Source organism: Staurois parvus, unplaced genomic scaffold, assembly GCF_062004578.1.
Source record: "Staurois parvus isolate SC_StPar_1 unplaced genomic scaffold, SC_StPar_1.0 ptg001133l, whole genome shotgun sequence".
NCBI lineage: Eukaryota > Metazoa > Chordata > Amphibia > Anura > Ranidae > Staurois > Staurois parvus.
Window position 1 is genome coordinate 4,266,836 of NW_028318929.1, and position 26,400 is coordinate 4,293,235.

Below are 26,400 nucleotides of genomic sequence, written 5' to 3' on the forward strand. Positions count from 1 at the left end.
ATTTTTTAGTGATCCTTTAGGTTATGTGTGTGAGATTCTAACCCACAGCACAGTAATTAAGGGGTATTGTGTACTGTATATTATGGGTGGGCTTAGAATTTATTTAACCTAACCAAGCCACTTTAAGCCACTCCCATTGTTCAGAGCAATGTAGTCATGCTCATTTTCATTGTGGTGCAATGGGCATGCCGTATGTCTTCTCTGCCTCAAGATGTTCCTCTTTCACAAGTTCTAAACTTGGGAAGTATAGTTTCATGGGCAGCACAGTTCCTACTTCTAACAACTAAGCTAAACTGCCTCAAATATGCACTTCCTGAAAAAAGCAGTTGTAATAATTTTCTGAGCCTCGTTCACATGGAGCAATTACGCCCATGCCCTGTGCAGGGCTGTATTTATCTGCATGGGGATGCACAGATGTTCCGTGCACCACTTTGCGGGCAGTCCCATTAGTGTCTATTGGAACACAGCAGCCTCTGTGTCTTAATATGATATCCATGTGGATGCGGGCGTGTGTCCCCACATTGGGAGCAACAGCTGTGTCCATGTACCCACTTTATCCCAGTAGATATCTATGGGACTGTGGGCACGTGAATGCACACAACACCCGTGTATACCTGTGCCAGTGACACCAGTCCTACACAGGGCACAGAAATAATCGCCCCGTGTGTACGAAACCTACATTTTTATACACATAAAGTTGATGCTTAAACCTAGTTAACTGCAAAAACAAGAAGTCTTAGTAACTGGTGAATTGTTTACCAAGATGGGACTTATATTTATTAGAGATGTGCATGACGGAAAAATGTATTTAGTTGCGGACTCCTTTGTTCAGTTATAAATTTTGTTTCGTTATTTTCAAATCCATTCGAAACTGAAAATTAGTTTGAAAACAAATTCGAGTTCGAAATGGAAACATATTGCAATAAATACAGTAAGGTATAAAAGTGAAAGACAATGATGATTCCTATTTAGACTGCTTTATAGAATAGAAAAGAGTAGGATAGAATAGAGCACAATAGAATAAAACTGATTAATATGAAATAGAATAGAAAATAAAGGAATAGAGCAGAATAGAATAAAACAGAATAGAATAAAATAGACTATACAAGAATAGAAAATAGAACAGAATACGATAGAATATAGATTAGAAAGGAATAGAACACAATAGAATAAAACAGAATAGAATGAAACAGAATATACAAGAATAGAATAGAATACAGTAGAATAGAAAATATAGGACTAGAATAAAACAGAATAGAACATAACGGAATAGAATAAAAAGCAATAGAATAGGAAAGAAAAGAATATAAAATCTTTTGTATTTGTTTCTATTCTATTATACTCATTTCTATACTAGTCTATTCTATTCTATCCCTATATTTTTTTTCATTCTATCCTTTTCTATTCTATAAAGCAGCCTACGTAGGAATCCTCATCTTGTTTCACTTTTATAGCTTACTGTATTTATTGCAATATGTTTCTATTTTGAATTCAAATAAGTCGTTTTGTTATAATTTATTTTGAATTCGTTGAAATTTGTTACTATTGTGATTTGGAAATTAGGATACATCTGAATCTCCAAATAATGATAATTTTGTCTGAATTTTGATCTGTAACGAAGCGAAAAGCATGTCTTATATTTATTCTCCCTTTACTCTCTGAGATGGGGAAACAGCTTTCATTGTTTGAACACTGACTGAAGTAAATTAAAAACGTTCTGACTGACATTCTGCAGTTTAGCCACAAGATGTCGCTGTTTTGTTCTAACACAGCCTCAGACTGCATAGAGATTTCTTTATTTATGAAGGGGTGGGGTTTTTACACTTGGAGAGTGAACAGGAAAAAGGAGAGAGAGCAGCCATGCTTGAGAGAGAGAAGGGGGGCTGTGTGATTGGAGAATCCGTTGCCATCCAGCTGTGAAGACTGCCCTCCTTAATCAGAAATCCCATTGAGTGAAGCTGATAGTGTTCAAGACGCTAATCCTGTCCAAAGAGGGGAAGATTTGCTGCCAGGAAGCTGATGAGGACAGAGGAGCAAAGCAACATACAATGCTGATAACATTGCATGAGTAGTGGAGAGACATTTGTTCTGTTCAGAGTCATCAGCGGCTGCAATACAGACCCGGGTCGGTAAGAATTGTGCATGCACCTCCTTTCAGTGTTGGCGCCTAGAGACTGAGCCCAGGCCTATAGTTAGTTACGGTCTCTGTTTGTGTCAGGCCACAAGTGTTATTGCTGATCATTGGAAGGACTCCACAACTTAAAGTGACATTTCACATTGGAGAACTGATAAAATCCTACAAACTCAAGCCAGACTGGCGTTTTTGCTCAGAAGGAATACTCAGGCACGTGCTACAGGACCAGTTATGGGAGGGGGAATACTGTAAATTTGTGTAAGATTGTAAACTGTTGTGCTGCACTGCAGGCTAGCCCATACCGTACACCCATACACTGATTCCTGCTCTTTTAGGGTAATAACAGGTAAGGTGTGGCAGCTTATTTGTGCCCGCCAGTAGGTAAATTACTTCACTTTCTACCTTCATCATCAGAAGGCGCCGTGCTGTGCAGCACAAGGGTCTCAGCCTTTAGGCTTGGTGTATGTAAATATATTGTATCCTCCAGCATTTGTGGTTGTGTTTATTTGCCACATCTAAGTAAAATTCTGTTGTGACAAAAGCTGGTGTTGGGGTTGCTTTCCTCGTTCGTGACTTCACTGTATCCTGGGGAGCCCACCCCGGTACACGGCTTACAACTCTCAGATTCCCTGCTGGCTAAATGTAAGGCTCTGTACCTTGTCTATGAATACTCCCGCAATATCCTTTGCAGTCTTGAAATTCTTTGCACCAACACTTTTTGAAGCATCAATGATAATGAAGATATTCATGAGGCCACCTTTTTTTACTTGTAATTTACGATCGCTTTTATCTGTAAGAATATGGAGGAAAAAAAGGTCAATGCAAAGTAAACCGTCTGTCGCTGCAGAGACACACAGGAAACAATTGTTTCTATGTGTCCTAATTACACTGCAACGCTGCATGTGGCTGCACTGCAGCGTGCTGCGATAAAATGCAGGCATGCTGCATTTTATTGCGGCGCACCATGCCAAATCACATGGCAATGCGTGGCATGGCTGTACATTGTCATGAATGAAGTATATGTTTTGTAAACTGTGCATAAAGTTTGTGCAAAACAAAAAAAAAGGGAGCCGTCTGATGCTTTGAATCGTGCACCATACTACCCCCTACTGCAGCTAGCAATGGAGAGCACCATACTACCCCCTATTGCAGCTAGCAATGGAGTGCTGCCAGGAAGCTGATGAGGACAGAGGAGCAAAGCAACATACATTGCTGATAACATCGCATGAGAAGTGGAGAGACATTTGTTCTGTTCAGAGTCATCAGCGGCTGCAATACAGACCTGGGTCGGTAAGAATTGTGCATGCACCTCCTTTCAGTGTTGGCGCCTAGAGACTGAGTCCAGGCCTATAGTTAGTTAGGGTCTCTGTTTGTGTCAGGCCACAAGTGTTGTTACTGATTATTGGAAGGACTCCACAACTTAAAGTGACATTTCACATTGGAGAACTGATAAAATTCTACAAACTCAAGCCAGACTGGCGTTTTGCTCAGAAGGAATACTCAGGCACGTGCTACAGGACCAGTTATGGGAGGGGGAATACTGTAGATTTGTGTAAGATTGTAAGCTGTTATGCTGCACCGCAGGCTAGCCCATACCGTACACCCATACACTGATTCCTGCTCTTTTAGGGTAATAACAGGTAATGTGTGGCAGCTTAGTTGTGCCCGCCCGTAGCACTGAATTGTTCCGGCAGCTTTGCGTTGCTGTGCGAATATAGCCTTCGTGCTGTTTCAGGTAGGCGGTAATGTTTACCCCCTATGAAAAGTGAGCCACGGATGGTATAGCAGTGGGTGGCCGGCTACTGCCACCTCCCTATGCTTGGTTTTTTTTTTAACCTATTTCTTATAACTGCCGAATGGAAATTTAACATTTCGCGATCACGCTGCAACTGTAATCCCAGCAATGGATCGCGGTTGTGCTGCAACCTCATAGATGTCAATGGGTGAGTTTGAAAGGTGGTGCAGCCTGTTAAACTCTGCAGCCTCAGCTAAAACTGCCATGATTGTGCCATGTGTGCAGCCCTGTCAGGCTGTAATGTTAGAATACTGGTGGGCGACCAGGAGGGAGGGGTGGTAAAACCATGGCTCAGCTGCTTGCTTTTAACACTCCTCAGCTGCCAGTGTGAAAGAGCCCTTATAGTGAATAACATATGATTTTCAAGGTGGAATTACAGTCAATGTATGATCTCCACCTACTTTCCTAACCAGTTACAGCATTATTTGCTTATTATCAAGCTATTCCTAGCCAGACGTTGGCCATACACTAGTAGATTCGTTTGAACAGTCTTACAAAAATGTGTACTAAAATTCTCAGCACATTTGATGACTTGACAATGGTTGTTCGAAAACACTTCCAAAATGAATTTGCTTTTACCATTTGATTTTGGAACAAATGGACTTTCTCATTTGAAAACCATAGTCATTGTTAGAAAAATGTTCCATCCTTCCCCTCACTGCGGTTGAAAACGAACCTTGATTTGACCCTACTAACGATTAGAAAATTGACGGTTCTGAAAGCAAATAATTTCAAATGAAATTCTACTAGTTTGTAGCCAGCTTTAGACTGTGCAAATTAAGACACAGTATTGCAACAAGTCAAATTCATTCAAGAACAGCCAGGGACAGATGTGTTTCTTTGTAAACACCCATACTAATGCTATTAAAGAGTTTTACAATGGAAACCCTAGCCAAGAGCCTCATAAATTTTGTTAGACCACCCAAATGGGCTTCAGATAAGACACTAGACCCTGCTTCCCCTGTAAAGACACTGTATGGCCAATGGTGTATGGACATCACACCATCAGAACTATACAAGTAGGAGCCATTCCAAAACTATGTTGGATGGAAATACCTGTCTCACAAATAGTGTTCCAAGTCATGTCAAAGGGGTTTACGGTTAAGGTCAGGGCTCTGTGCAGGCCATACAAGTTCCACCAAACTAGACATGGAAAACCATTTCCTGAAACAGAAAAGGGCCTTCACCATTCTGTTACCACAAGCACAAAAACAAATGTTTAAAATGTTCTTCTATGCCATTCATTCTCAATCAAGGATCTGTAGAGCCCTAGGGTTCCTCAAGGGTTGGCTAGGGGTTCCTTGAGCTGTGCCTAACTCACCTCCCATCTGATGGTGCCTGCATAGTCCAGGTCGAAAGCCACTTGGCAGAGCCAGTGGCATGCCTGCAAGCGTGGCATTCTTCCCACTTACCATAACCAATGTAAGGGACATTTTCCCAATGAACCCCAATGGGTTCATCTTACCAGGGGTTCCCTGAGATATGAAAATCATCTCAAGGGTACCTCTGGGGTACAAAGGTTGAGACAATATATTGCATATTTTCCTACCTTCAACTCTGTCCTTGTCTGAGGCTTCAATGGTTTCAGCCAAGGAGGATCCAAAACCCTCTGCTACTTCTTTCGGAGTATCATATGTGTAAAAAGCTGTGGACAAGGTAGTTTGTAGAGAAGTATATGAGACATGTGATATCTAGATTTGTTAACATATACATAATAGCCCAAATATTTATTTTTTCTAAAAGTGTTATAACAGTTAATATTAGGGGATTAGCTCCAGTTTTATTTTAACCACACATTTTTTTATTTTTTATTTTTTTTTAAATACTCCATAGAGATAAGGCATCACAGTTACAAAATGTGCCAAGAATAGAAAATTAGCTTTACAGGATGATATGAGACATTCAATATTTATATTATGGTCCTAAGTTCTCCATAGTTATGCTTAATTGATGTGAGATGTTGTGTTTGGAGAAGGTTAGAGAAGGAAAGGAGGAAGGGGGAGGGTAGTTAAGGTGAGGTAAGAATCGGAGGTGAGGTAGTGGGAAGGGACGTAAATCGAGAAGAGAAAGCAAAAAACAGTCACTTAGAAGGACCTTATTGGTAATTTGGGGTACAACCAGGGGCGGACTGACCATTTGGAAACTCGGGCACTGCCCGAGGGCCCGGGGTCAGTAGGGGGCCCCATGGAATGCCCCTGGTACCTTTTTCATAGGCTTTTTTGAGTTTGGGCAAGGACACAGGGGCCCCATGATCCCCTATTGCCCGGGGGCCCCATGAGTTGTCAGTCCGCCCCTGGGTACAACGTATCACAAAAAGGTAAATCTGAGATCAGAGTCAGGTACCATGATGTGTGATTGAACTAAAGTAGATGGAGATTAATAGGAACTGCACTCAAGTCTGTGTTCTTTTGAGATATTTCATTGGATCATCCATAATAGATATATAGACATTGTGTCTCCACCCATAAATGATCTCCTCCCTAATGTGTTTCACCACACTGACTTAATCACAAGAGTGGAGGAGATTTTTTCTGTATATGGCTATGGATGATCTAATAAAGTAATTAAGAAGAGCACAGGCTGGAGTGTCAGTTCTATTAATCTAATTTCATCTTGTGACAAGCAAAGACGAGCGTTTTGAACCTGCTCTGGGGCCCAGAGAAAGGAAAAAGGAACAATAGTTGAGTTAGAAGTTGAATAGAGTCTCATGTTTGAGGGTATAGTAAGGTCAAGATTACTATAATATATGGTGGTCATAAAGGATGCAACATCCAGTCATTAGGTCAAAACTGTAGTTTTGTTGTGTGCCAGCAGGGCCAGTCTTTCTAGAATATTGATCCTTTACAATGGGATCTAGCAAAGAAGACCTCAAACTGGGCATGGGTATTAAAAATTTGTATAAAGGACATACATCCACCATCTCCTGCACTCAGGGCTCTGATCAGAGGAAAATTATTTAATGAGAAAGTATGTTCATCCAATACTGATCAAAGGTTGTGCAGCTCTATCACGAAGCTGGGGAAGCTTGATATAGACTGTAGTAAAAAATAAAAGAGCACACCAACCTTGCGCATTACCTCAGTAAACAGATGAATTTATTAATAAAATATACTCACAAGAGTAGCAGTAAAATAGGCATATAATAACCATAGCCAACACAGGGTTAGAGGTCAGGTACAAGTTCCATCAGTACTGTTTACTGAGGTAATGCGCAAGGTTGGTGCGCGCTCTCTTTTATTCTTTATTAAAGATTTGGATCACAGAGTCCGAAGTGGGGACGGTATTTTTTCCCAAAGTCTAGAAATGGATAGTTTGGCTCTTAATAATATATGGATGAGAAGGGTGTGGAACTGCTTTCTTTGCCCCAGGAGGAAGATTTCCCCTCATTTTCTGTGTTGATGACCACATAGGAAGTGAGTTGAGTCCCACAATGAGAACACAGAGCGATGAAAATGTCCCAGAGGTACAGAACACTCAGTCGTATTATCTAGATTTCATCATGGTGGGGAAGACATTGCCAGGAACTATGAGATCTCACTGCTGAGAACTATCTTATAGAAATTTCCATTTACATAGATGTTATAACATTTGATTATTTTGTCTTAGTTATCTTACTTCTGCAGGATGGTTCAGATCCTGACCACCTCTTGTTCTCTTTACATTCCCTAGTTTCCGATCCAAACATCTTATGTCCATACTGACACTGGTAGGTTACTTTGTTTTCAATTCCATAGGAAATACCAACTTTGCTGGCACCAATGGGGATCCCTGGGTTGGGGCAATGGCCCTCTGAAGGGAAACATTGCATAGAGGTACTGTAAATTATACAGAATGATATTAATATGACCATAACAGAACAGTTTGACAGTCCATTAATAGCAGTAAAAGTTATAGTGTATCCAGTGTACCTAGGCACAAGAACAAATGTTTTTACATTGCAACTTACTAGCTATTAGATGAGGTGTCTGCATTTTTTTGGACAACTCTTTTCCCTTAATAAAGTAAAGGATAAGTTCCCCTTTTAACAAAAAATAATAAATGCAAATTTTTTTGCAGGTTGCGTTTATTATTTTTTTTGTTTCTGGAGCCTCTAAAACATTGCATCAACGATCAGCAGATTGTTGGTGCCATGCAGGTCTTCCCCTGATCTGTCAGTATATCTGCTTACTTGTACATCCCGTATGAGCAAGCAGATACTACTGACCGGAAGGCTCAATAAACTACCACGGCACTGTGGAATGTCGTGGGACTTCATCGAAAACTACAACCTGACAAGGCTCCCGGATCTTGTAGTATTCCCATTCATAGAATACTGTGAATGAATAACACGGCCGGGCGGACGAAGCTTCACACGGCCACATGTAACAAAAAAAATGTGACAGCGGGGAGGAGAAGATCCCTCGCTATCTGTCACAGCAGGCATCGGGGTGGGTATGGGGGCCAGTCTGCTCATTACATGCTACACACTGAATATGGGTGTAACATATAACCTGTTACAAAAGGTGAACTTATCCTTTAAATCATCATTTAAAAATTGCATTTTGTATTTAATTGGGTTATCTTTCTGTAATATTTGGATTTTTGCAACAAACTAAAAAAGGGCGCTGTCTACTTTAAATATGATCAATAAATAAAAATATGTGCAAACTAAAATTCATATATCAGCAAAAGATCATAATTTAATGTAAGATGTGATGCAGTAGAAATAAAATTATAAATAAATATAAATAGGTCTCCAAATCCAATGTGAAGAAAAAGTGCTGTGTGCCAAATATATCTTCCAATAAAAGTGCTGCTGTTCTCAAAAGGTGCTCCTCAAAAAACACGCAAGCCTCTTACTGGACCAAATTGATCTCAAACTATAGAGATCAAATGAGCAGATAGTGTCCAAACTCCACACTGACACTCTGACTGACAGATCCAAAAAGGATGGATACAGCAAATAAATGCGTGTTCACACCAAGATCCACTTCATACCGCTCTGCGCAGTCATTTATGGAAGGGTTTAACCTGGAAGAAACCCAGGTAAAACCAAATGATTTATTAAAACATAAGTATTGCACTTACATTCAGATGGGTAAAAAGAGAAGTGTAAAAGCAAAAGACTGTTCAGCCGTGGTATCAGTATGTCAGCTTGTGCGTGGTGACGTCACAGGAAGACTCCGTCCGACGTGTTTCCCCAAAAACTGCGTCCTCTGGGATTGGAGATCATTCGTGCGACGTCAGCAGTCACCATATTTAAAGAAAAAAGGAACACCGGAAGCACTTGGCTTGCAGATGCATCCACAGCATGGCCAATCAGCATGGTTTACATAATTCAAAAATACAAAATGTATTATTATACAGGATTTATATAGCGCCAACAGTTTGCTCAGCGCTTTACAATGTAAAGGGAGACAATACAGCAACAATACAGTTCAATACAAGAGGGTTAGGAGGGTCTTGCTCCTTGGAGCTTACAATCTAAGAGCTATCAATCTATTCTATTTTAATTTTACTAAATTAAAATATAATATGTTATTATGATTAGAAAGATAGATATATATATATATATATATATATTACATAATAAATATGTATTAAAAATAAAAAGTTTATAATTGACCACCTTATGTGGAGGTATATTGAGTGCCATCTTGTGGATACATATGTGAGTCATGCCATTTCACATAAATACCATGTATTATAAGTTAATGACGCAAAATAAATGTACAAGATAAATACAAATATGTGCAAGTATAAAATAAATAATACAGATAAACCATACCCACAAATGATACATAAATCCATATAATGACAGGACAAATTTATAGCATAGAGATCTAAAAATCCATCAGGTCTCCCAACGGTAGATTTGTCTATTCATATTACTCCCCCTCCAATTTGTTATATACTTTTCTATACCAACAACCTGCAGGGATGATGGAGCTCTCCTATGATGTAAAGCAAAATGTTTGGAGAGGCTATGTGATGGAAAATCCTTTCTAATATTAGCCAAATGTTCTCCAATTCGAACATTCAAAGGACGTATAGTTCTTGCGACATAATGAATGAAATCAATATATTTGCCTACAGTCAGGTCCATAAATATTGGGACATCGACACAATTCTAACATTTTTGGCTCTACACACCACCACAATGGATTTGAAATGAAAGGATCAAGATGTGTTTTAACTGCAGACTGTCAGCTTTAATTTGAGGGTATTTACATCCAAATCAGGTGAACGGTGTAGGAATTACATCAGTTTGCATATGTGCCTCCCACTTGTTAAGGGGCCAAAAGTAATGGGACAATTAGCTTCTCAGCTGTTCCATGGCCAGGTGTGTGTTATTCCCTCATTATCCCAATTACAATGAGCAGATAAAAGGTCCAGAGTTCATTTCAAGTGTGCTATTTGCATTTGGAATCTGTTGCTGTCAACTATCAAGATGAGATCCAAAGATTTTTTGAGGCTCACCAATGGTTTACATCTTGTGGTGAACCCTCTGTATTCACTCTGGTGAAGTCTTCTCTTGATTGTTGACTTTGACACACATACACCTACGTCCTGAAGAGTGTTCTTGATCTGGCCAACTGTTGTGAAGGGTGTTTTCTTCACCAGGGAAAGAATTCTTCGGTCATCCACCACAGTTGTTTTCAGTGGTCTTCCGGGTCTTTTGGTGTTGCTGAGCTCACCGGTGCGTTCCTTCTTTTTAAGAATGTTCCAAACAGTTGTTTTGGCCACGCCTAATGTTTTTGCTATCTCTCTGATGGGTTTGTTTTGTTTTTTCAGCCTAATGATGGCTTGCTTCACTGATAGTGACAGCTCTTTGGATCTCATCTTGAGAGTTGACAGCAACAGATTCCAAATGCAAATAGCACACTTGAAATTAACTCTGGACCTTTTATCTGCTCATTGTAATTGGGATAATGAGGGAATAACACGCACCTGGCCATGGAACAGCTGAGAAGCCAATTGTCCCATTACTTTTGGTCCCTTAACAAGTGGGAGGCACATATGCAAACTGTTGTAATTCCTACACCGTTCACCTGATTTGGATGTAAATACCCTCAAATTAAAGCTGACAGTCTGCAGTTAAAGCACATCTTGTTCGTTTCATTTCAAATCCATTGTGGTGGTGTATAGAGCCAAAAATGTTAGAATTGTGTCGATGTCCCAATATTTATGGACCTGACTGTATATGTCTTCCAGGGGGCTTGTGAATACTTTTGTGAACTCTGGGGAGATAATATATATAATGGAAATACTAGGGGCCAACGGCAATAAATACTGCTTTTCTTTTTTTATCAGTTATACCATCTTTAAATCCTTCCTGTATTATTCTATGCAATCATTTTTTATATGCACAAGTGGGATCTTTTCTTAAGATTTCATATGTATTATTATCAGAGAAGAGATTATTCATCTCATCAAGATAGTCCTGCTTCTTAAGAAGGATGATTCCACCCCCTTTGTTCACAGGTCGAATGACCAAATCTTTATGATCACAAAGGGACTTAACACCCTCATGCAAAGATATTTGGGACCCTTTTTTAAAATGTGCTCAATTCAGCTCTTTCAACACCATATTCTTAAATACAGTAATGTTGGTATTATTCTGCCCTGAGGGGTTGAATAAAGATACGTTCCTACACCCAGTATGGACCACATCCCCCTCATATGCAGAACCCCCATTTCTCACCATGAGGATTAGAAAGGAAATAGCTTTTCACATTAAATTTTTGAATGAATTTATGTGTATTGATAAAGGTCTCAAACATATTCAACGATCTAGCAGCAAATTTGAGACCCTTATCTAAAACACAGTTTTCTTGAGCCATGAGGATTACTCCAGTGAGATTGGAAATGCCCTCACAACTTAACACTTTCTTTTTTTTTTGGCCATGCTTTTTCCTTCCTCCTCTACATCCTCTGATTTTTCTTTTCCTTTTCCCATTCCCTTACCTAAAAAACTATTCGGTTTAAATTTTAAAGGAGCCAGCGATTGAGGTTCCCCTCCTGGAGGGAAATGGGTCCTCTGTGGTTCATAATAATGATAATCCTCTTCCCCATCTCTATGATAAAAAAAAAAAAAAAATAAATATATATATATATATATATATATATATATATATATATATATATATATATACAGTGGGGATCGAAAGTTTGGGCACCCCAGCTAAAAATTTGTATTAATGTGCATAAAGAAGCCAAGGAAAGATGGAAAAATCTCCAAAAGGCATCAAATTACAGATTAGACATTCTTATAATATGTCAACAAAAGTTAGATTTTATTTCCATCATTTACACTTTCAAAATAGCAGAAAACAAAAAAATGGCGTCTGCAAAAGTTTGGGCACCCTGCAGAGTTAATATCTTGTACTGCCCCCTTTGGCAAGTATCACAGCTTGTAAACGCTTTTTGTAGCCAGCCAAGAGTCTTTCATTTCTTGTTTGAGGTATCTTTGCCCATTCTTCCTTACAAAAGTCTTCCAGTTCTTTGAGATTTCTGGGCTGTCTGTCACACACTGCTCTTTTAAGGTCTATCCATAGATTTTCAATTATGTTGAGGTCAGGAGATTGTGAAAGCCATGGCAAAACCTTCAGTTTACGCCTCTTGATGTAATCCCCCGTGGATTTCGAGGTGTGTTTAGGATCATTATCCATTTGTAGAAGTCATCCTCTCTTTAACTTCAGCTTTTTCACAGATGGCATCAAGTTACCATCCAAAATTTGCTGAAATTTTATTGAATCCATTTTTCCTTCTACTCGTGAGATGTTCCCTGTGCCATTGGCTGCAACACAACCCCAAAGCATGATTGATCCAACCCCATGCTTAACAGTTGGACAGAGGTTCTTTTCATTAAATTCTGTGCCCCTTCTTCTCCAAACGTACCTTCGCTCATTCCGGCCAAAAAGTTCAATTTTAACCTCATCGGTCCACAGAACTTGTTTCCAAAATGCATCAGGCTTGTCTATATGTTGATTTGCAAAGTTCAAACGATGATTTTTGTGGTGAGGACGTAGAAGAGGTTTTCTTCTGATGACTCTTCCATGAAGACCATATTTGTACAAGTATCTCTTTATAGTGGAATAGTGTACCACAACTCCAGTGTCTGCCAGATCTTTCTGGAGGGATCGTGCAGTCAAACGTGGGTTTTGAATTGTTTTTCTCACAATCCTGCGAGCTGTTCTGTCTGATATTTTTCTTGGTCTTCCAGATCTTGCTTTAACTTCCACTGTTCCTGATGACTGCCATTTCTTAATTACATTCCGAACAGAGGATATTGACATCTGAAAACGCTTTGCTATCTTCTTATAGCCTTCTCCAGCTTTGTGAGCGTCAACTATTTTCAGTTTGTTTTCTAGACAACTGCTTAGAAGAACCCATGGTGCTGATTGTTGGGGCAAGGTCAGATGAGTCTGGGCATTTAAAACCTTTGAGATTGACATCACCTGGTCTTCCCAGACGATGATTGAGCACAATCCATGACACTGGCAGGTCTCAGCTTGGCAAAGGGGGCAGTGCATGCTATAAATTCTGCAGGGTGCTCAAACTTTTGCAGACGCCATTTTTTTGTTTTCTGTTATTTTGAAAGTGTAAATGATGGAAATAAAATCTAACGTTTGTTGACATATTATAAGAATGTCTAATCTGTAATTTGATGCCTTTTGGAGATTTTTCCATCTTTCCTTGGCTTCTTTATGCACATTAATACAAATTTTTAGCTGGGGTGCCCAAACTTTCGATCCCCACTGTATATAATACCATTATGGAGGAAACTTTTTTTCTGCAACGCACTGGTGTGACCATGGGAGCTAAATTTTCTCCTAGTGTTGCCTATTTATTTATGGAATTTTGGGAGATGGAAGCCATTTACACCATTCAAGATGACAACCTATTATTTTGGCGTTGTTACATTGATGCAACTTTTTTTTATGGTGGAAGGATGAATACTCTTTGCATTCTTTCATGACCCGACTGAATTCCAATTCATGATGGATTTGCTTTTCATATGAGTGGAATAACTCTGTTATTCACTTTTTGGATTTGACCATTTTTCAGGATCTAAATCAATTTTTAACTAAACCATACTTCAAAACTACAGTTCGTAATGGGTTTATCCCAATGGGGAGCTGTCATTCTATATGGCTGAAGGGTATTCCAAAATGACAATTTTGAGGCATTCATTGAAATTGCTCCAGGAAAGATGATTATTTTGCTCAAGCTGAGAACCTCCGGAATAGATTTGTAGAGAAGGGTTACTCTCCAGGTGATTTAGATCAGGAGCTGGAGATGGTTTCCCAATTGGATAGAGACTCCCTCTTGTCTACCAAGCTGAGGGGACCCAATCCCATTAAACATGAATGGGCATTTCTCACAACCTTTTCATCCCAACATGAATAGATTAAAAGTGTCTTAAGAAAACATTGTAATATTCTTAAGGAGGACAATATTTTGGATCCAACACTTCCAGCACAACCACATTCATGGTCTTTGAAGGATATTCTAGCACCAAATCCTTTGAATGTTCGAATTGGAGAACATTTGGGTAATATTAGAAAGGGTTTTCCATCACATAGCGTGTCCAAACATTTTGCTTTACATCGTAGGAGAGCTCCATCATCCCTGCAGGTTGTTGGTATAGAAAAGTATATAACAAATTGGAGGGGATATATATATATATATATCTTTTTCTAATCATAATAACATATTCTATTTTACATTTGTATTACTGAGTTATGTAAACCATGCTGATTGGCTGTGCTATGTGTGCATTTGCATGCCAAAAGCTTCTGGTTTTCTTTCTCTTTTAAATATGGTGACTGCTGATGTCGTACGAATGATCTCCAATCCTGAAGAACGCCATTTTTGGGGAAACGCTCGGTCAGAGTCTTCCTGTGACGTCACCATGCACATGCCGATGGACTGATACCGCAGCTGAACACTCTTATGCTTTTACACTGCTCTTTTTACCCATCTGAATGTACGTGCAATATTTAAGTTTTAATAAATCATTTGGTTTTAACTGGGTTGCACCATGAGGTTTCTTCTTGTTGAAACCCTTCCATACATGACTGCGGAGAGTGGTATGAAGTGGTTAGGGCGATTCCTGGTGTGAACATGCATTTATTTGCTGTATCCATCCATCTGTCAGTGTGGAGTTTGGACACTATCTGCTCATTTGATCTCTAGAGTTTGAGATCAATTTGGTCCGGTAAAAGGCTTGCCTGTTTTTTGAGGAGCACCTTTTGAGCACAGCAGCACTTTTATTGGAAGATATGTTTGGCACACAGCACTTTTTCTTCACATTGGATTTGAGGACTTATTTATATTTATTTATAGCTTTATTTATGCTGTATTACACCTTACATGAAATTATGATCTTTGCTGATATATGAATTTTAGTTTGCACAAATTTGTATTTTTACTTATTTATTGATCATATTTAAACTGGACAGTGCACTTATTTAGTTAGTTAAAATGTATTCTGGTATTCAGGAAGGTAGTAGCAGAAGTTCACTTTTTCATTATTATATACATCATTTGGCTAAGCGCAAAGATCTCTTCTTTTTATACATAATATTAGAATTTGTCTGATGATCTAAATCATTTAAGTGTGACAAACATGCAAAAAAACAGGAAGGGGGCAAATACTTTTTCACAGCACTGTGTGTTTTTGTGTGTATGTATGTGTATATATATATATATATATATATATATATATATATATATATACGTATATATATATATATATATTTTAACTTTAGTTAAATATACAGTATATATTGTAAGAAAATTTATCTCAAAGCCATTTAAAGGTCATGGGAAATACACAATTGTATGTATACCGTACAACAGAATAAGCAGGCCTCTTTCAAACTCCTCCATCTTTACTCCTGTTCTGTATACTAATATACTAGCTATAATAGGAGAAAGCATATATGCTAACAAAAATATGGAAACTGTATGTGCCAACTGAAAAAATACTTAAGGAAGGCAAGCAGTGTTTTATTCTGGGTTTATTCACACCTTAAAGTGTGGGTTGAGTGCAAGAAAATGAACGTGCATTGATGTACGTCAGCATGTTGCATTTTTAACATTTTTCTCAATGCTTCCTCAAACATGCAAAGGTCTAGAGCACGGCAGAGGAGCTATAGTGCTGACCTGCTCTTTTATGCATGTTGCAATGCACTGACATGCTTTTCCATGCATTGCACTGAAAAAAGTAGGGCTTGCTCTACTTTTTACATTTCAAATCAGTGTATATCGGTGTAATGCACCAGTGTGAACTGCTCCTATTCACATACCTTATTTTTTTTACAGGTCCTTGTGCTAGCATGCTTTGAAAGAAAATGTGCCAACCTATCTGGTGTCAATGTACCTTTTCTGCCATTCCAGATTCAGAAGCCGTTTCTAAATGGAACTGCAGCCCCTTATCCCATGATTTTGTACTATGCATGTAGGCAAGTGCAGTTAGCCCCTTTGCCACTAGGTGGCTCTGTATCAGAATAGTGTCTGGTACAGAAGGTAGTGACACTGGGTGCTAGGCCCTTTAAGGTAGAGCCCTCCTACAAGTGATTTCAGCACCAATATATAAGTTAGAAGGGGAGAGACAGAGTCTTTTGAGGTATGAGAGCCATACACCCCACATCTGGGAGAATGTAACCTAGAAACGGGGGCCATGTACAGGGCAGGAGGCTGGGTGGAGTGAACCTGTATGCAGGAACAGCTGGCTGTAGTCTGTCCCTTAAAAGGTGGGGAGGTGAATTGCAAAAGGCCTTGTAGGCCAGGCTGAAGATCCCTGTATGAACCTGCTTTCCTGGAGGGCTCCCGGATATAGTCCTGTGAATACTTATGACCCAGGGCAGAGGGGAGACTGTAGGGAGATAGCTGTGAGGTGCTTCACATGCTTTCACTTGTGATTACTGCAGACCATCCACATTATGTGATTGACTGTATGTCAAGTGACTCCAGAATATACAGTATATCCATGCAAAATGACTGTCTTGCCATTCCCTGAACATCACCAGTAAAGTGCAGTAAAGCTAACTATTGTGGACATTTCTTATTTTGGATATAAAGGTCTATGGCTGGGAATGTCGTGAGTAGGCCTATTGCGAGGAGCAGGACACAAGATAGCAAAGGGGTTGGCCTCAGCAGATGGAATTGTACACTAGAAGGACTGGAGTGAGGCTTGAGACTTGTGCTTGGCGCCAAAATCATCTAACCACAAGATCTTCTTACATGCAAACTCCTTTGCAACTCTGAGCTACAGCAGATATAGAAAGAGAATATTGCTCCAACTAGAGAACACATGCTGATCATCATTTCTACAGGCTCAGATTTAGGGCTATTCACAAATAATATGCTATCGTCTACCATTGGGAATTACTTTACATAATTCAATATCATTTTCATAATTTTACATAATTTTCCTTAATCTGAAATTCTCACCTTGATCATCGCATATTGTCGTTTCCCCACTCCATTTTCCAGTCTCCAGACAAGTGCGGTTTTCAGGTCCATACATTGTGAATCCACCCCAGCACTCGAAATGCAGGACATCACCCACGTAAAACCTTTTTTTACGCGGTGCAACCTCTCCACCTTCAAACATGTTTGGGCTGGGACATTCAATAGCTATAAAAGATCAGTAATATAGAAGCACAGGTGAACTGTATTCAAAGGCACAAATGGAAAGTGATGGTGTAAGAAAACTGCACCAAGACAGGCAGGGGTTTATTTACTAAACCTGGTTGACTCAGAATCTTGTCCACTTCTGCATAAAAACCATTCAGCTTCCAGGTTTTATTGCTGAAGCTTAACTTAACATGCTGAGGTTAGAAGCTGATTGGCTACCATGCACAGGTGCCCAAGATTCTGAGTCAACCAGGTTTAGTAAATAAACCCCGTAGTGACAGCAGAGAAGAAGGCAGGCAGTGACAAAGAACAGGAGAGGTTGGTTCTCTGACTCTAGTTCCCAAATGCTAGGTCTCATGTTCAGCCTTCCACATCTCAATGATTTTGGTAAGGTAGCTTCCAAACCAAAAAGCCATGAGGCAACATTTTAGGCCTTGTTTCTCAGAGGATAGGTGCAGGAACTACCCCTTTCCAAGTAACCCCCTTGTCTCACCTCCGAGAACTGTCACTTGGTTTTATCCCCTTCCCACCTACCAGTACCACCCTTTTGGATAATACAGAAGCAAGTATCATTTTGTGGTGCTAATTATTGTGTATGATAATAGGAAAGCTGTAAGATAGATCCCCTGCAGCCAGCAACAATAGATCCCCCCCCCCCCCCAGCAACAATAAACCCCAGGAGCCAGCATCAAAAGACTCTCCAGCTGCCAGGAATAATAGACCCCCTCTTCCACAGTAGATGACTCCCAGCAACAGTTGACCCCCCAGCAACACAAATGCCCCCAGAAACAATAGACCTCCCAAGCAACAAAAAACAAACCAATACCCTCAAAAATAGATCCCAAAGCAGCCAGCATCAGTAAACACCCCAGCACCCCTTGCTATTACATACATTCAGTGCTTGAGGTGCCGGAACTGCATACCCCGTGTTCCTGCTGAAAAAAAGCCTTGATTATATGCAAAATATAAAATAAAAATAGTTACCTTTACATACAGCTTTTTGCTTTTCATGTGTCCATCGCCCATTCCCCTGGCACTCCCGTATAGCAGATGGGAATGGATACTTTCCTTCCGGACAGCTGTACTCCACTTTTTCGCCATCTTCGCTTACTGTGTAGGTGCCACCAACAATGGCCACTGTGTCAAGGCTACACCGATCAGTAGGGGCAGCAATGGACACTGGAGCAAGAAAGAGTGTCAATGTAAGTGACTAAAAATGTGGAAATTATAAATAAATTATAGGCCAGTACAATATAAGCAATGATTTAAATTAGATAGCATTTGGCTGGCCAGGATTCTGCCTAGACAGGTGAAGAATGAAAAAATGTGTTTTGGTTTCCTTTTGGATTGATTCGTTAAGTTACATATTTCAGTTTCGTTGCATTCATAACAAAATTTGTTACATTTAGTTTCTTTTGTTTTCAAATTTTCCAATGGATTCGAAAAATTTTAAGCGAATTAAAATAGAAACTGCGGAATCAATCTGAATTAATTGTGAAGAGCTGGTTCTATTCTATTTGAAGTTAAGTTCGATTTTTTTCTATTTTATTCTATTGTATTTTTTCTTTTTTCAATTTTATTCTATTTTTTTCTATTCTATTTTATTCTAGTCTTTGAATTTTTATTCTATTCTGTTTTATTCTATTCTTTTCTAATAGAATTTTGAAATTCGCATTTTGGAAGACGGCTATATTCATTTTATTCTATTCTATTATCTTCTATTTTTTTCCATTCATTCTTTTACTTTCTATTTTATTCTATTATTTTATATTTTATTCCTTTATTTTCTATTCTATTTTATTCAAATTCGAATTTCGGAAGACGCTATATTCTAACACTAATACACATAATCTTTGAAGGAAATCCGCAATATGTTTTAAATTTTTAATTTGTTTTCAAATATGATTTCATTTTCAAATTCGAATTGGAATTTCAAATTTAATTTAATTTCTTTTTTTGGATTTGTTTAAATTCGTTATACCTGAATCTCCAAATAATGAAAGTTTTTTGTTTTTGATTCGGAAAAAAATTAGCCGCACATGTCTAATTCTGTTTCATGGGTTAAAAAAACCTAATGAGAGTGGTAAAATATTTCCTTGTTATCTGGTAGGAGCTCCCCCAGCTCCAACCAATGCGCTTGTACCTTGCTTCTGCCCCAGCTGAGCAACCAATCAATGCCTCTATCCCACATAGAACTGCATAGAACTGTTCTTGGCCTCCAGTGTAATGGATCTAACATCATGCAATATATAAAGACTATTGTTGTATAATAGTAAGGGATAATATAATTCAAACTACATTTACCTGTTCTTTCAACCACGTTGTATAACACAAAGTCACATTTCAGCCGATTATTGTAAAATTAACAAAGGGTGATTCCTATTGGTTTTCCGTGGGTTACTGTTCTTTGCACATTTCTCTTTGCCATAAAACATTAATATTATGGCCAAGTCTCCTTTCTCCACTGGAGTTTGTGTGGTATGGGGGAAGTGGTACATACCACATGAAAAAAAAAATTACAAAACCAAAAAAATAACATACATCAAGGAAAGTTATTAAAAAAAATCCTAGAAAAGCAATTGTTCAACTCTAAATCCTGAGACCTTTATGTCTGTATGTTGACTGACCCTTCAGCCTTACCCCTATCCAAGCCACAGCCATATTCCTAAGAGGTACTGGTAAGAGGGGTGCTGGGTACATATTTTCACAGTTCATCAAAACGTGAACAAAGGCATTCCTTGAGCCCATTTCACTTGTATTTGGCAGCTCACCACAAAGACGGGGATTCCCCCAGAAGAGAACTCTCAGCCCTCCAGCCCCCAATGAAAGGGATTGTGAAATGCATTGTTGTAACCAGTTGACTCTGGACTTCTAGGGATTTTCATTTGGGGCTCCCTTTGACCTTTTACAGCCATAAACCTAGCATAATGCTTTCATAACAAAATCTTTGTGACAAAGCAAACCTAAGCTGTAATAAATGGACAATAATAAATATTGTGCTAACAATGCAATTTAAAGTCGGCAGCCTTGAGACCCAACACTTCCATACATACAGTATACAGCTATGCAGGACTGACAGCTGGTCAGCATTAGGACCTGCAGCCAAGTCTGGTCATGGTTTTTCTCTCATTTCACTGGAACTGGAGATAAAGCAGAACTTTGCAACATTGGTGTCTGATGCAATTCACTGCATTCTGCAACATTGGTGTCTGATGCAATTCACTGCATTCTGAAAGTTAACGGTTAACCTGAAACCAAGAGGTGCTGAAAATATATATGCTTGATGCACATCTGTCCAGGACTTCTCCAGATCTTCCCCCATCCTCTGGAACTCTCTACCCCAATTTATCAGACTATCGCCTACTCTGCTCACTTTTAGGTGATCTCTGAAAACCTATCTCTTCAGTGAAGCCTATCCTGCCCTCAGCTAATAATGGAATCTTCTACTCCTCCTACCAGTCCATCCCCCACAGTTACTACCCTTTGTACCACTAGCCCCTTCCTCTTAGATTGTAAGCTCCATGGATCAGGCCCTCCTTTCCCTCTTGTATTGAACTGTATTGTTGCTGTATTGTCTCCCTTTATATTTTAAAGTGCTGAGCAAACTGTTGGTGCTATATAAATCCTGTATAATAATAATAATCTATAGGATGGCACAGTTTTTGTCAGACGTTCTTTAGAAGTTGTTGGTTTAGCTCCATAACTTCATTAATATTATTATTAGTATTATATCGCTTTATATATATATATATATATATATAGGATTTATATATCGCTAACAGTTACAATACAATTCAATACAGGAGGAATCGGAGGGCCTTGCTCGTTAGAAGGAATGGCCAAGTGATACAAAAAGAAATAACTGTGGGGGATGAGCTGATGGAGAAAGTGGAAATACAGTTGCTAGGTGGAGGCCTGAAAAGGCTTCTCTGAAGAGAAGGGTTTTCAGGGATCAGCTAAAAGTGGACAGAGTAGCAGATAGCTGCACCGATTGGGGTAGAGAGTTCCATAGGATGGGAGAGGTTCTGGAGAAGTCCTAGAGGCAAGCAAGGGAGAAGGTGATGAGGGAGCTACAAAAGTAGGAGATCTTGGGAGGAACAAAGAGAAGGATTTGGTTGATATTTTGAGATTAGGTTAGTGATGTAGCTCAGGGCCTATAGAACTATAGAAAACCCCCAAATATTCCTTAAAGGAGAAGTACAGCCAGAGCTCTTTTGGCTGTACTTCTCCTGTGGATCACAGGAGTGCAGTTCGTTCTGCACTCCTGTGACACGTTTTTAGCTGACAGCAGGCTGAAGCCCATTTTCGGCTGATGTTACTCTGCCGGTCCAGGCTGCGGAAAGATCCCAACTTTAAAGTCGGGATCCACCCCAGAATCTGGAGTGGCACCTGGCTCAGCCTCTCGGCGATCTGCTCTAGTGAGCCATGTGATCGCTGAGTTCTCACACTTAGAGCTGCATCCACCTAGGTAAGTAATATATTTTTTTTAACAGGTTTTCCATATTATCCCTTCCCCTACTGATGCTGGAAAGCCTTTAGACGTGCAAGCTTGAACAACTTGAGTGACTTTGCTGTAAACATTGAGGATAAATTACTCCATAGTACCTGCAGTTACAGAGGTTAATGAGGACTTATTTTAAAGCTCATGAACTACTTGATAAGACTATGAAAGCACTTGAATGTCCATTTGCTGGACACAGATTCACTTTGGAGCTGCCATACACAAACATTGCCTATAAATAATAGTCAGGAAGACATGCCAGCCCTCAAAACCTCAAACCTGCAAGCATCTTCTACACTATTAAAATGTGCACTAAGCCTCTTTTTTCAGTTTTGAGGGCTAAGAAAACCATGTCAGCTTATTTTTGATATTTTTGATTCCTGAAAAAATTGAAAAAAAATGTTCCCTCTTAGACAGTTGTCTCTAAGTCAGATGTACTTGTTGAAAGATGTATCATTATCTTTTATTCTGGTGACAACTGTAAAATTTAGGATTTTCCATCACTTTTTGTCTTGGTGACAATGGTCTCCAGGACAAATAGAGAGGGTGCATTAACCTGGACAAGACACAGACAGCAATAAAAACACAACAGGGGGTATAATTCTAGTCTTTCTCTACTCCATATAACAGTAAAGAGAAAGGTTTGGGTTATGCCCTTTAAATTGTCACTCATCCTATGAACAAAAGCAAGACTTATTAGTTCTTTGCCTTTCATCAATGCAGGTAGCACAAATGCTGGGACATTTTTTTACCATAAAAAATATAGCAAATAAAAAAAAATTATAGCACATACAATTACTACATAAGCCACGCTGTAGTTTAATGGTGTTAAAAATTAAATTTTTTTTCAATTTGCAGTGCTGTAATTTTCGGTAAAATGTAATGCAATATGGCAAATCTGAAGTTCTGTACACAGTTGGTGTTCAGGAACCCCAAAAATGGAAATTTGTGTGATTGACTCATTGCTTTCCCCTGAAATCTGTACTAAGATTCAACTCAGATTTTAGGCATCCTCTGCAATAGAAGTCTCATTTTTTGCTGAGGGGTTCATTACTTCTAAAGGTATGTAGACCCTGCAGCTTTTCCCATCAGCCCTCCAATTCATAATCAGGCAGCACAGGACATGATCAAACAAACAGCTATTTCTTCAGAGCTGAAACATGTAGGAATCTGCTACAATGTGTCAAAATCCCTGCAATACACTTTGATAACCCAGGGTCGATTGTTTTTTTCCCACATCAAAAGTGGAGTTACTTTTTAATGCTGTGAATGCATTAAAGGAGAAGTTCACCTTTTGGTAAAAAACAATTTGCAGGTAAAACAATGTGCATTTATTATTGTTTGCTGCAGGAGCCTGTAAAGCATTGCACCAGTGATCAGCAGATCATTGGTACCATGCAGGTCTCCTGCAGACCTGTCAGTACATATGCTTGCCTGTACGGGACATGCTGTAGGGTAATTGGATCCTGTCTAAATTGGCCCTAGTATGTGTATGTATGAATGTGAGTTAGGCTGGCCATACACTATACAATTTTCTTACAGTTTTCTGCCCAATTTCCTTTAGATTTACCTTCAACTATGTCAGGGGTAGGCAACCTGCGGCTCTCTAGCTATTGTGGAACTACATTTCCCATGAGGCATTGCAACATTACAAAACTGACCGTTACAGCCAGGGGCGGACTGACCATTTGGAAACTCGGGCACTGCCTGAGGGCCCGGGGTCAGTAGGGGGCCCCATGAGATGCCCCTGGTATCTTTTTCATAGGCTTTTTTGAGTTTGGGCAAGGACACAGGGGCTCCATGATCCCCTATTGCCCGGGGGCCCCATGAGTTGTCAGTCCGCCCCTGGTTACAGCTATGACTTGCAGAGGCATGATGGAACTTGTAGTCCTGCAACAGCTGAAGAGCCGCAGGTTGCCTACCCCTGAACTATGTAGTGCAAGAGCCTGCCTAATTGGATACAGTTGGAAGTGTTGTTCATGTTTAACCTCATATTATATGGTTTTTGGTAAATCTAAAGCAAAATTCTCAAGAAAATTGTATATTGTATGGCCAGCCTTCGGGACCTTAGATTGTACACTCCTTGAAGGTTGGGGACTGATGTGAATGTACAATATAAATGCAAAGCGCTGCGTAAATTGATGGCGCTATAGAAGTACCTGAAATAAATAATAAATAACTAGGGCTAAGGGGGTGGTTGAGATTTGCTACAAACACGGCTCAACCATGAGTCTAAATGAGCCACACGGGGCGTTTGGAAAACTCTTCTGAACAATGGAAACTGACTGCTGGAAAACGTAGGTTAAGCCACGTTTGCATACCACGTTTATGAGCGTTTGCGTTTAGAAGCGTTTTTAAAAGATAACCTCAGGAGACCTTCCCAAATGCCCAGAATGCACTGAAAAATAGTAAATAATTAACTATTTCAAACATTTGAGAGAAATAGAGAGCAGAAGCAGAGAGAGCAGTATGTGCTGAGATGACCTGTCTTTTCTGGTTGTATTCACTATGGATTCCATCATGAGCATAATGCAGCACGTTCTACCATTTATTCCTTCACGCAAATCTGGAACTGACTGCACTGGTGTACCGGGTCCATATGAGTACCTGGAAAATGCTTTTCATGCATTTCTGATGATAAAAAAAGGCTCTGAACATCATCTGGTCATGGAACAGTTAAACAATGCTTCCAAACGTGGTTAACCAAGTTTACACGCGCTTGGCATTTGAAACACCGGTAAAATCTACTCCTGAAAGCAAATTTGGCGCGTTCAAAAAAACAACTGTAAACTCAACTGCCTGTAAACTACTGTAAAGAACCATGTGTACATGAACACATAGGAAAACATTAGGGAGAGTTCAGGGGCTGCTGAAAAAAACGCAGAACAGCTCCTGAACTTGAGTTTATCAGATGCAGTGTACATGAGCCCTTAAATGCACAAAAAAGAGAAGAAAAAACAAATACAAAGTACACTAAATAGAATAAACCAAACTACCGTAATACAGAAAAAAAAAGAGTAGATTTTTTCTTTCAAGCAAATTTCTCCATAGCCAACAATGAAATTGTAAAGTCAGTGAAATCAATTTAGCCATAATTTCTCCATGGCGTCCTACTTCTAAAACCACCTTTAGATTTGCTCTTCATCATCAATTGATGCAAAAGTTTTGAAAGACAAAAGGGTTGATTTACTCAAAGCAAATAAGCTGTTCGCTTTGGAGTAGAAATAGCTTAGTGAATGCGGGGGAAATTTCCCTTTGCAAAGAATACCTAATCACGTGCAAAGAAAATAAAAAAGAAGCATTTTTGCTTAGTGGGGACTGAATGATGGAAGTCGCTTAGTGGGGACTGAATGATGGAAGTCACTTAGTGGGGACTAAATGATGGAAGTCGCTTAGTGGGGACTGAATGATGGAAGTACACTAAATAGAATAAACCAAACTACCGTAATACAAAAAAAAATAAAAAGAGAAGATTGTTTGTTTTTCTTTCAAGCAAATTTCCCCATAGTCGACAATGAAATTGTAAAGTCACAGTGAAATCAATTTAGCCATAATTTCTCCGTGGCGTCCTACTTCTAACACCACCTTTAGATTGGCTCTTCATCATCAATTGATGCAAAAGTTTTGAAAGACAAAAGGGTTGATTTACTGAAAGCAAATAAGCTGTTCGCTTTGGAGTATAAATAGCTTAGTGAATGGGGGGAAATTTCCCTTTGCAAAGAATACCCAATCACGTGCAAAGAAAATAATAAAGAAGCATTTTTGCTTAGTGGGGACTGAATGATGAAAGTCAGCAGAGCTTCACCTAATTCACTCAACTCTGGGGACAATTCCCTTGCAAAGTGCAACTTCCCTTGCAAATTGAACCGTCTATTTGCCTTTAGTAAATCACCCCCAAAGTGTATATTTGGCAGGGGTCATTGGAAAACAGGAAAAATCAGAGAAATATTCATGACTTACGTGATAAGCTGCCCAGTAGAAGCAGCAGCAGCATCTTGCAGGGAGTCTGGGAACTTCTCTGTCTTCCTCGCCTGTCTCGTCTGTTAGTGAGGGGATGGCTACTGTGTGGATATAAGAGGGTGTTGTGGACACATGGACTTTGGGAGGAAAGGATGAGGTGAATTCCTGTAAACGGTAAAATAAACAGCATGCTTTCACAACAGGTGTTTGCAGAAGGGAGGAGGAACAGAGAGAGGGGGTTACACAATCCGACAGACATGAAAACAGGGAAAATCCTGAATTTGCCAAGAAATACTCTCGGGACAATGCTGCTGATTTCCATGGAAAGTCCAACTTTTTGAAGATTTGTTCTGTAAAATCCTTTTTCCTATTGAATTCCTA

The 26,400-nt window shown here is 39.4% G+C and overlaps 1 protein-coding gene across 1 annotated transcript in view; it reads right to left on the minus strand.

Annotated features, from left to right (window-relative positions):
* Positions 1-26,175, minus strand: part of LOC149439366 (complement factor B-like) — a 93,169-nt gene extending 66,994 nt beyond the window's left edge. The window contains exons 1-6 of the mRNA XM_089659152.1: positions 26,020-26,175; positions 18,543-18,737; positions 17,373-17,558; positions 7,545-7,718; positions 5,479-5,574; positions 2,791-2,924 (exon numbers count right to left, since the gene is read on the minus strand). Coding sequence (XP_089515278.1) covers positions 2,791-2,924; positions 5,479-5,574; positions 7,545-7,718; positions 17,373-17,558; positions 18,543-18,737; positions 26,020-26,053 — 819 coding nt within the window. The 5' untranslated portion in view covers positions 26,054-26,175. The remainder of the gene's footprint in view (positions 1-2,790; positions 2,925-5,478; positions 5,575-7,544; positions 7,719-17,372; positions 17,559-18,542; positions 18,738-26,019) is intronic.
* Between the last annotated feature and the right edge of the window lie 225 nt (positions 26,176-26,400).